This window comes from Phyllobates terribilis, unplaced genomic scaffold, assembly GCF_046119375.1.
Source record: "Phyllobates terribilis strain yellow unplaced genomic scaffold, ASM4611937v1 Scaffold_3__8_contigs__length_932513732, whole genome shotgun sequence".
NCBI classification, from domain to species: domain Eukaryota; kingdom Metazoa; phylum Chordata; class Amphibia; order Anura; family Dendrobatidae; genus Phyllobates; species Phyllobates terribilis.
Genome location: NW_027362763.1, coordinates 464,846,490 through 464,858,359, shown reverse-complemented (window position 1 = coordinate 464,858,359; position 11,870 = coordinate 464,846,490). Strand labels below are relative to the sequence as shown.

Below are 11,870 nucleotides of genomic sequence, written 5' to 3'. Positions count from 1 at the left end.
TGTTGTGCACCCCTGCATGGAAGCTTCTGCATGAGAAAAGCAGATACAGCGAATTAACTTCTCATTCTACATTAGAGTCTATGGCGGCAGAGGATCCAGCTGTGAGAAAATCCTTCCAAAGTGCTCACACCCGCAAGGACAATTCGAAATGTGGCTGCAAAGAGCAGAGAATGTAAAGGGGAAAAGATGGAGAACTGTGATTGGGCAGAATTCTGCGCAGGGCATCCTGGGATGTGAGGGAAGGGGGTTCGCCCTCTCAAGTGAGGGCAAACGTCACAGAAGTGACTGCTCTTCCACTCCAATGCCTGAAGAAGAGCGGTGAGGAAGAGACCAGCGGAAAGCAGAGCCTGCCCTCCCGCCTGCCGGTTAGACGAGTGTAGCAGCCACAGGAGTTTATTCTCTATGTGTAATCACAGCTGCGCGCTCACAACACAAATGTACCTCCGCGCTATCCGTACCATGACGTGACGGAGGTGGGCGGGGTGAAGGATAGCACCCGGAAGCTGCTGAGCGTGCCGAGGGAGAGAAGTGCCAGAGATTCGGGTAACAGAGCCGCTCGCTCCGGTGTACGCCCACGGTCTCCTGTCACTGTGGACACGTGTGTCCTGTCACAGGTGCTGCGCTCACTCGTGGAGTGTCGTGTCTGGGAACATGTTTGGTGCTATAGAGAGTGTGTCCTGTCAGTCACCACCCCACACCTGCTGTAGTACGGAGGGTCGTCCCCAGTCCGCAGCTGGCCTGGTGTCGGCTGCATGCACAGGAGGCATCAGTGCAAACCTCCATCTTCCCACAGGGCAGAGGCTGCTGTCATTCCCATACATGTGAGCGGGGCAGGGTCTGCAGGAAGCACATGGACTTCTACAGCCCCAGTCAGATGCACTGGGCAGAGCGGACATGTCTGTGAGCGCTGCTGCCTGCAGGAACTGGCTCCCACCATAACACGGACCCCTTAATGATCTGACCCCGCGTTACCGTTCGTTCTCCAGGGTGACACCACTCTGGGGTATCAGGATCCCGCATGGGGCTGAACCTCACTGAAGACAGGATCCCACCTAGAGAGCAGAGGGGCTCTTACCTGGTATCAGATGACGGGGTAATGCACAAACATTTTAGTAGATTCTGGGATGAGGAAAGGACGGATTCTGGAGATAATATTTAGTTGGAAGCGGAAGGAGGTGGCGAGGGCTTGGATGTGTTTGAAGGACAGGGTACAGTCGAGGGTTACTCCGAGGAGCGGACTTTCAGTACAGGGGAAAACGTGATGTCGTTTATTGTGATGGATGGATCAGGTAGGGGAGTTAGGTGAGATGGAGAAAAGGTGAGTTCTGTTTTTCCATGTTGAGGTGGAGAGGTGATATCTGGGCCAGACAGGTAGATCTGAGTATCCTCAGCATATAGGTGGGACTTTGAGTTGTTTGAGGCCAAAGGTGTAGATGGAGAAGGGATCTCAAGACTGATCCTTAAAGAACACCAACAGAAAGAGGGTGGGATGAGGAGGTAGTGTGGGAATGGGAGACTCTTAACATGCAGGAAGAAAAATATGAGGAGATCCAGGGGAGGGCAAGGTCTTTGATGCCAAGGCAAGAAAGAATCTGTAGTAGGAGGGACTGGTCAACTGTGGCGAAGGCAGAGGACAGGTCTAGAAGGAGGAATATAGAGAATTGGCAGTAAGTAGTTAGTAATTTTTGGTTAGGGGAGTTTTGGTGGAGTGGTGGGGACAGAGGTTGGATTGTTGGTTGTCAAAGAGTGAGTTAAATGAGGTGGGAGGAAAGTTCAGCATGGACATGCTCTTTGAGGAGTTTGGAGGTGAGGTATAGGTTGGGTCGAGTGATGGTTTCTTCAGAATATAAGTGATTGTGGCAGGTTTGAAAGCAGAAAGGAAGGTACCAGAAGTTAACGATAGGTGGAAGAGAGATTAGGGAGGAGATGGGGTGGGGTCCAGTGCACAGGTGGTGAGGTGCGATTTGGAGAGAAGATGAGTAAGCTCTCCTTCAGTGATGGTAAAGAGGGAGGTTATGGGGGCAGGTCAGTGGTCTGTTATACATAGGTGTTGTGGTTTATGAGCAGTAAAGACTTGTCTTGTTTGGTCAAATTTATTTTTGCAATGTGTGGCAAAGTCTTCTGCAGAGAAGAGGGAGATTGGAGGGGGTAGTGGTGGGCGGAGGACTTTCCATACCCAGGCTATCTATCCATGAGCATGTCCTCATCTGACTCCACCGGAGATCCAGATCTGATGCTAGTTATCATGGACTTGAGTCCCAGTTCCCTGCTCTGTCAGCCAGATGGAGAAGTGTAACCAGAAGGTCGGACCCTGTGCTGGCCAAAAGCCTTCCCCCATGGAACCAGTATCCTGCCAGAGAGTCTGGTATAAATAATCCTGGCTCACGAGTGATAGAAGTCCTACCTGGTGTGAAACTGAGGGCGGCATCTGCTCTGAAGCTCACAGGGGTCAGCCAGTCTAGAGTCCTCTGTTTAGAAAATTGGATGGAGGGGTCTTACCAGGAGGTTTGGGGGCCCTAGAAGTTCTAATGGGCATGAAGTTGTGTGAGAAGCCTGAGAGGGGAGGTGTCCAGATAATGGACATTAACTCCCTCTTTTTTCTGACATGGCACTATTGAAATAAATACAGAAATTCATACCATGTTCCCTTTTGGGGTGTTACAAAATGTCATGGTGTCCTAAAAGAACACTCAGGAAACTGTAAAAAGAAAAAAATATCCCATTATACCTGCCCTATAGTGGGTGCAGGGGTTGCAGTTGTACAGGGACTCTGATGGACCCTGGAACCTTTGACCCATATAGGAAGACCAATATTATTAAAGATCCTTGATAGTTGGGGGCCACAAGCTTGATGTTATGCCACTGCTACCTTCCAGATGTTTTTTTCATCCCATTATTTAGTTGACAAGTGTTATGTCATACATTGTGATGTGATGTCACTTGCTGGTAGCAACAAACTCTGAACCTCCCTGGCTTGAGATGAGAGGTTATGGCGTGTCACGTTAGTAAGGACTCGGTTACACTGGCCGATGCCGGGTGTTGAATAGCCTGTGTAGACAGGCTGACTGCATTTCCAGTGTGCACAGAAACAATCTGTAATGGATCATTCTGTGTACACAGACTGCCATTGTTCTCGGTGGCACCTGTCCTGTTTACACAAGGTGATGTGCTGCCAAGAACAATGATTTTTAGTGTAAAAATTAATTCACTCGCTAATTAGGTGATTGACAGCCTGATCCCGATAATCGGCCAGTGTAAATGCACCCTTAGGACAATATCCGCCCTATGAGTGTGTATTGATTCTGTAGAGACTATGGGGAAAGTGAAGTTCCCGGGCAGCTAGCATTGTGTTCGTACATGACTCCCAAAACTGAAAGAAACAATTGTAGTAAAGTTTAAATCTGTAAGGGATTTGATCAGTATGTCTGTACCAAAACCAGGAGTATCTCCAAAACACAGAACTGGTGTCAATCTTTCAATTATTATTTTTTTGTAAGTTCCACTACTGGTTTTGGCATAGAAACACTGACACAAAATGCTGACCGAACACTGATGTGTGAATAACCCCGAAGATCTACAGTTTATAGTAAGTAGTTACTATAACCTAATTACAATGTCACTGGCAGGAAGACCTGGCTGATTGTTCTGTTACCTTCTGATAACAAGGTAGCAGTGGCACGGGTGCCATAGAGCAAACACGATTGGCAGCAAAAAATATCTAGTGTATGGTGACTGTCTGTCAAACTGCAATTTAGATTTATTATATTTTTGATATTTTTTTTCTCATAATACAATGTTTATATAAGAGGCGATGTACCACCTATGGATAGAAGCAACCAGGCAATCTAAAGCTGTTTAATTCTTTTGGACTCATGCTTTTATATGGGTCGCCAAACTAGCATGTGACTTGCAATGGTCTTAAATGTTGGACTGTCAGTCGAACCCATTGTTATCAGCAGGTTAGGCCAACATTAGTCGAGTGTGTATAAGGGCCTTTAGTTTACACTGTATAAAAATTAGTTTTAGTATATCTGCCCCACAGAATGAACCTGGCCTTTAGTGTAGACAAGCATATGAAAAATCTTACTTTTTTTATTATTTTTGTTTGAAAAAAATAGCCTTTTTTTATCCAAGTGGTGTTCTGTGAGTCTGATTTTCACATCTGGATGATATTAATTTTTTTTACATTAAAATTAAAAATAAAAAGGATTTATTTTACTATGAGACATTTGCAATGGATCTAGTAGAAATGAATGCAATATGGATGTGTCTGCATCGCATCCTTTTTTTTTTTAACAATGAATTGCTGGTCTTTCAGATCCCATTTTCAACACATAACCGGTGAATGAACCAAGATCGTCTTTATGTGCAGCCCACACTGCTGGAAGAATGACAGATGACAAGGACGTACTCCGAGATGTCTGGTCAGGGCGAATACCGACATGCTTCACATTATATCAGGATGAACTCACTGAGAGGGAAGCTGAACCTTACTATGTAAGTCCTTTCAGGGTAGGTGGGACATGCTCTCAAATACAATATATGAAATGGTTGATACCCTCCTCGCACGCATAGCACATGTTTACCTCTATGTCAGGACTTTAAGTGTCTTTGTTGATCTGATCCAATGGGGATATTGTGCATTTTGCAGCCCTTCCAAACTAAACCTGAAAAATCTATCTGTAAATTGAAGCTGCAATACTTTCATGTTACAGGGCAACCCTATTATAAGTTAGTGGGGTCTGCTGGTTGCTACTAGTCTCCGTGAGACAGGCCCAGCGGTGCTTTCTTGTATGATGGAAACCATGACACAGAAGGGAACACAGACTAAAATGATTGCGGTATACGGGAAAGATTTAGCATTATTGTAGTTTTAGCCCTTTTCCTCCTGTAACAGTGGAACAGAGTGGACATAACTGGATGGCATTTACAATGGCCGTGCTTTATAAAAGCCGCCTTTTCCCAGCATATCAAGCTGTAAAAACAAGGTCACTCTTTTTATGCCTTTGGACACAGTGCATTTATACAGTACATCTGGCTATTTAATCTGTATTTACCAGAAAACAATCCCGCTGTGAGAACAATGGCTGGAACCGTGCTTGTAATTTTCTAGTGGCACAATACATTCCATCTGCTTATGTCCAGAAAGCTGATTGCTGTTCGCTCACTTGCATTGGCATGAATCAAATAGAAATATTTCAGTGGGAACATTTTGTGTAGTAAAGGCTTGTCTATAGAGTTTAATGGGGATTTTTTTTTAAACTGCACTGCTTACTGCAAAGGCAATAATTAGGGATGAGCCCATGGAAGTTCGGGTTATGGCACCCGGACTAAAATCTTGGACTTCCCCTGGAATTCTGTGTTCAGAGTTTAGCACCGGATAATAAGTGTCCGGTAAGAACCCCATACTTTTAGGTTCGCTTAGCTCTAGGAATAATCTATACTTTGCAGTACACCACACATTACTATCTCTGTCACCAGGTCAAAAGTGGGTATCTTTGTTTTTTTTTTTTATTCCCACTGCTTTATTTATAATGCCATTTATTTTTTAATTTGGATTATTGCTCCAGAGATATGGGCTTTTATTTAGTGCTAATTTTTAAGGTCTTTATGAAAGCATAAAAGAGGGGTCTGCTAGCAGGTCTCTCATAGAGAACACAGGAGCGTTTGGTTGGCTCGTGTGCGGTAGAGTCAGGCGAAATAGCTACCTACCGAACTATCGTTCGGCCAACAGCTATCTAAAGTGTTTGGGGACTTCACTGCCTCACTACTCAATAGCGTAAATAGTTTTTTAATGTTTAAATTGTATATATCTTTTAATTAGGCTGTGTTCACATCTGCATTGTGACTCCTAATGACGCTTCGGGCCTTTATGTGAACAGAGCCTTACGTTTACAAGATGTGCCGTATTTAATTTTTTTAAAAAGGGTATATAAAAGTTTAGTAAATTTCATACAATTCGGGTAAACATATTTTCTTTCCAGCTGCTTCTACCTCGTGTGAGCTACATGACCCTGGTAACTGATAAAGTGAAGAAACATTTTCAGAAAGTTCTGAGGACAGAAGACATAGGCGAGATTTGGTTTGAATTTGAAGGCATTCCTTTAAAATGGTGAGTTGCATGATGGCATAGTTCATTTTATAAGATTGAATAGGAGATCTTTTACTTTGCTTGCTCAAAATGTTCCTTAAAATCTATTAGAAAATGTTGTTCTAAATTGAAAAAGAGGAATCACAATTTCCTGACCCATGTAATATAATAAGGGCAGGTCAGTGCTTGCTTCACAACTCTCATCTGTTGGGGGAGAGAAGGATCAGCCTGTGGAAAACTTTTTCATGGTACATACAGTAAGTCGTTGCCACTGGAGTCTGGCAGTGGCTTTCTATGCCTATTGAAAACACATGTATGCTCAGCCGAATGTTCCTTTGTATGGGTTGGTGGCGAGTGCTACCTGCTTAATAAATGTTTGGTCAACACTTCTCTCATCTGTGTGATCAGATTTAAGGCCCTCATACTCATTGTTCGTTGATTGGATGAACAGTTTATCTTTGACTCTCAAAGTACATCTCAGAGTGTATTGGCCAATTTTGTATATTTTCAGCTGATAATGCAGCCAGTGCTTATCAGCTGAAACAATCTTCATGCCTGACTGGTGTTATGAATGATGATAAATACATCACGAGTCGGTCTTCTCGTCTCAAGGAAATGCCTGTCATTCATTATGGTCAAAATTGGCCATTTTGGCTGACTTTTATCTTAGTGTATGGGCATACTTAATGTAGGGCACACCAGAGATAACGAAAGAAGTAAATTTGTTGTGAGTTCCTCTTTCTCCAGATGGGGATGGTGGTGATTGTTGTCTTAGTGTTTAATCTATTTTTTTCCATTTGGGTGTTTAGAAATCTCTTAAAAAGAATCTGCCAGCAGGTTTTTGCTCTTTAATATGATAGCAGCATGATGTAGGGGCTGAGACCCTGATACCAGCAATGTGACACTTGATTGTCTGAATACTGTCATTTTGATGCAATCACAGTTTGATCTGCTGCACATCTAGCAGTTCTCTGGATGCTGAGCTCTATATAACTCGTCCACACCACTGATTAGCAGCTTTCTGCCTATGCACAGTGTACACAGAAAGCTGCCAATTAGTGATGTGGGCGGGATGACCAGAAGGCGCAAGGCCAACTATCCTGTAATGTTGATCTCCTGCTGATAAAACACTGATTTTCTTGAAATAACAACAGTCCAATTAGTGACACATTGGTGGAATCAGGGTCTCAATACCTTTTTGTGGACGATGGCAGGAAACGGGGATCAGGCATATTTGAGTCCAATATGCCAAAATTAAAATAATGGTTATTCACTCCAATATTTTAATAAAGAGAGATCTGGTGAGCTCACCAAGTGGCGGCACTACGTGCAGATAGAAGTAACCCTTGTAACAGTGTGGCTGTGACTAAGCTTATTAATCTACCACCCCAATCATTGAGCCTGCCATAAAAGGACATTGTTCAAAACCTTGTCCAAATGTCTGCCTAGTATTGTCTTTATTTATATCTTCTGATTGATAGCTTGCTGTTATTCTGTGTTTTCAGTCTAGATATGACTTTCATTTTTGCATTAAGCTGTGAAAGTTCATTTACTTTAGAACATTGTCTAACTGTCACAGTGTTAAGAGCCGTTCTTAGTCAGAAAGACAGACCAGGAGTTTCAGAAATTATTTTTACTGCTTTCACTATCCCGTGTTCAGTCGTTTGTACACCCTGATTTAATTTTTGTAAGACAAGAGCTCAGTGCTTAGTTACACTTTAATCATTTTAAATACATTTTTGTATTTAACACTTATCATAACTAGTAAAGGCAGATGTACGAATATTAAGATATATGCCCATCTTGTAACTTTATAGCATATCCCCCATATGTTTATGATTGGCAGTGGTCTGGTTTGTAAGAGCCCTACCGATCAGGAGAACAAAGGTAGTAAGGTACTTTCACCGTTTCTGCTGGCCCATTGACCACGTGTTGTTCTAGAAACTTCACTACAGTTCTTCCCAAGTGAATGGGGCTGAGGATTAGACAATGTATAGCCAGGTATATATTCAGATTTTTCTGCCCTAAGCACTCTGTGCTCATGCCTTATTAGTGATTCTGATAAAGAAATCCAATCATTATGCAGGGGGGGTGTAGGGTGTCATAACAGACTTACTTGCCACCATTAGAAATTAACAGTGGCATTTAAGTAGTTAAACAGCAGCGATTGGACAAGCTCTCAAGCTCCAGTCTCTGTCGTTAGAGGGGGGTGCTGGCTGTAGAACGCCTGAGCCCTCGTCATAGACAACTGCCGTACATGTAAGGTGCATGTCAGGAATCTCCATAGACTCTCCCCTCATGTTAATGTCAGCACTCTTCTCTTGGGTGCTTTTTAAAAAGGGAGGGGACGCAACATGATTGCATGTATAGATAGATGGATAGATAGATATAGATCTCTACCCTCTATCCTCTACCCTCTATCCCACACAAAATCTCCCACCTTTGTTAAAAACAGCCAAGGTAAACCCATGTTAGCTAGGCTAACAATAACCAGAGTTTTATTTTTATGGCTCAGCATTTTTTTGGTTTTGGCTTTTTATACCTTCTGGGTTACATATATTTTTTGACCAGAGTGGGGTCATCCCCTGTAACCTTCCCCCATAGTCAAGAACCTCATCTTCCTACGTACAGTACATCAAGTTGTCAAGAACTTTGCTGTATAAAGACACACAATGAAGACAGTCTGTGATCCTTCAGAAGTCGGACCCTCAGCTGTATAGTCACTTACTGTTTTTCACAGGTAGAACAGTTTGGAAAATATCTGAATAATTGTTGACTCTTTCATTCTATTAAGATCTGATTTGATCTCAAAATATATTGTCTGTAGAGATAAAATAGGAATTTCTTAGTTCAAGCTTTACATTTTTTTTTTGTCTTAATTTTCTCTAGTATGCTACTATTACATCAGGCATATCCTGGTGTTTTCCACAGCAAGAACTTTTTACAGCAGCAAGCCTTCACCCTGGCACTGAACAGTGAGGATTCATTTGTCATGTATAGTCCTCCTACTTGGTGCCCATTTTCTTCCCACAGTTTCCTCCGATGAGACTGGTGTTCTGGTCTACCTGCATCAGCAGTATCGTAGGGAGTACAGTGGAAAGTCAACCACACTGGCACTGCCTATCCTATGCTTTGGAGGTGGGGTTCAGACTTACCGCTGCTCCCTATTCAACTGTGGTGGCCATCTGTGATGGAGGACCAGAATACCGATCTAGACGCTGCAGAAGACAAATGGATAGCACTAGGTAGGCTGTCTACTCACAACAAATGTATAGTCCCTTTTCAGTGCCAGGGTGAAGGGTCACTGTAATACCAACTGAAGCCACATGAGTCAGGGACCAAGAACAGCAGCCATCTGTCACGGTTCTATCTCTCGGTATAGCTTTGTGAACTTTTCCATGTTAGAGTATTATTCACAAGTTCGTCTTTGAAGCATACAACACACAGATGCCACACTAATGCAAAATAACATGTGAAAAGAGCCGTAGACTATATTTGTCTGTCTGCATTCCATGTAAAAGACAGAAGGCGAGGTCTTGCAAGCTACAAAAGAAGGGGGAATGAGACCACTGAGGGTAGAAGCTGCTCATAGGTCATTGCAGGTATTATAGTTGTGGGCTTTTTTAAAAAGGTAAGGTTTGAGGGTTGGAGAATATTTTGGGATATCATGTTTCTAGACTATAGAGATGTATGGGAGAAATCTTGGAGGTGGTGGGGCGGTGAGAAGAGGAAAGCAGAGTAGGAGTTCTTGAGAACCAGGGATCGGGAAGTTAGGTTGGAAATATATGATGCAGACATGTTGGCCATTGTGGACAGTGATGTCATTGTTAAAGGGGTTTTGCCTCTAAATACACATGGTAGGTAATAGATGTATTATTTCCTCTCCAGGAAAGGGAAGGGGATAGGTGATGAACATATTCATTGGGAAAATGTCTTCAATTGAAGTGATTGGAGACTGGAAGTCAAATCAATATTATGAGGCTATTAACAGCATATATTAAAGGGTTCCAGCCGATCTGCCTGTCTCTTTTCTCTGCAGCAGAGATGTAATGTTGGTGCCCATTCAAGTGAATGGTCTGAGTGAGCGAAGCAATTTATTGCCTGACTTGTATTGGGGATTTCTGCGCAGGGCACCCACTCGTCTATGACAGCCATGTCCTAATCAGTTGGCACATTCTGGTACTATATACAATTCCAATCTCAAAGCTTTAGATTGTGCTTAGATACCTGAACCAAACTGTCCAGTCAAATTACTAGCTATAAGAAATATATAGGTGGTAAAACAAATTAAACCATTTTAGTTTTTTTTTTTTCATTTTTTTTTTTTTACGTATTAAGGGTCCCTCAATTGTATGGCATAAAAGTGGTGGGAACCTTAACTAGCATGTTAGAAACAGGAAGTTTATTGTCCCTGCATTTATTATTCCCCTCTTCAACTCCTGACCCAGCTGCTTCTCCCCATTTCCCTGTCATTGACTTTTGCAGTGACTTATGACTCCTACAGGGGAAATTAACCTCCTGTTTCTACATAGAGCTTAGAAGGAGTCAGCTAGTCAGTTTTTAATCATGTGATGTCATAGACCTAATGGAAAATAGAAGAATTAGCTGAGTAGAAGGGCAGAATAAGCAATTGTAAGTACACAGTGCTATATAATATGATTGCAATATATTCACAGGATAAAAATTTTGATGGGAGTGCATCTTTGATAATATAGGTCAGTCTTTGTAACATATGCATATTGTCAGAAGCATATCTCTTTACACAGGTAGATGTTTCTCTAACAGCAATGATTTAATACAGGGCAGCACGGTGGCTCAGTGGTTGGCACTGCAGCATTGTGGCGCTGGGGTCCTGGATTCAAATCCCACCAAGGACAACATCTGCAAGGAGTTTATGTTCTCCCCGTGTTTGCGTGGGTTTCTTCTTGGTTCTCCGATTTCCTTCCACACTCCAAAGACATACTGATAGGGAATCTAGATTGTGAGCCCCGATGGGCACAGTGATGATAATGTCTGTAAAGTGCTGCGGAATATGTTAGCGCTATATAAAAAATAAAGATTATTATTATTTAATGGCCTGCATAATAATTGTGAGCCTACAAATGAGCGTTTGGCTTGTTTATTGGCTGATTGGTCTGGGAAAAAATGCCACCAATCATCAGGAATGGATATTTTTTATAAACACCAATTTGCTCAATTATTGGCTCATGTACAATGACTGAGGTTATCCTGAGGGTTAGGTCATAATTTGCTGATCAGTTGGTGTTCTCACTGCTAGGACCCACACCAATTGGTAGATCGGTAGAAAATGCCAAGTGCAGTGCCTAACTGCCCCATAGGGACACTGCAGAGGGGTGATGACTTATTTTCACCGGATAATCCCTTTTAAGTATAGAATTCTTAACCAATAAGCAGTCCATTTGCAGTACTGCTTCTAATCTCCACAAGATGGCGCATTTGCTCTTTCCTCTTGGTGAGCCTCGCATGATAGGCTGATCTCATCTGCAGCACTGTGCGCTGTATTTTTATATGTCTGTGATACATTGTGTTTTCCAATAATGTGACCCACACAAAATAAATGGCATCTTTTACATTAGTGTTCTTAATCTGCTTGTATAAATATTGGCTTATCGAGATGATGCTGTTTACCAGTTACAAAAAAAGATTTTGACATTTTATCATTAGAATCTATTCATACAATGTTTTGGGTGCGCGTTCTGCAAATGCACCTGACCATATGTTAAACTGGTATACACACCCCAAAAGATCCGACAGATGC

At 42.5% G+C, this 11,870-nt stretch overlaps 1 protein-coding gene across 4 annotated transcripts in view; it reads left to right on the top strand.

Moving 5' to 3' along the window:
* Window positions 1–235: 235 nt before the first annotated feature.
* ATG5 (autophagy related 5) overlaps window positions 236–11,870 on the top strand; it is a 170,527-nt gene continuing 158,892 nt past the window's right edge. The window contains exons 1-3 of one of the 4 annotated variants that reach the window (XM_073675782.1): window positions 236–365; window positions 4,319–4,512; window positions 5,985–6,112. In XM_073675782.1, the coding sequence (XP_073531883.1) occupies window positions 4,390–4,512; window positions 5,985–6,112 (251 nt within the window). In that variant the 5' untranslated portion in view covers window positions 236–365; window positions 4,319–4,389. The other 3 variants (XM_073675781.1, XM_073675785.1, XM_073675780.1) reach the window with 3 other exon arrangements.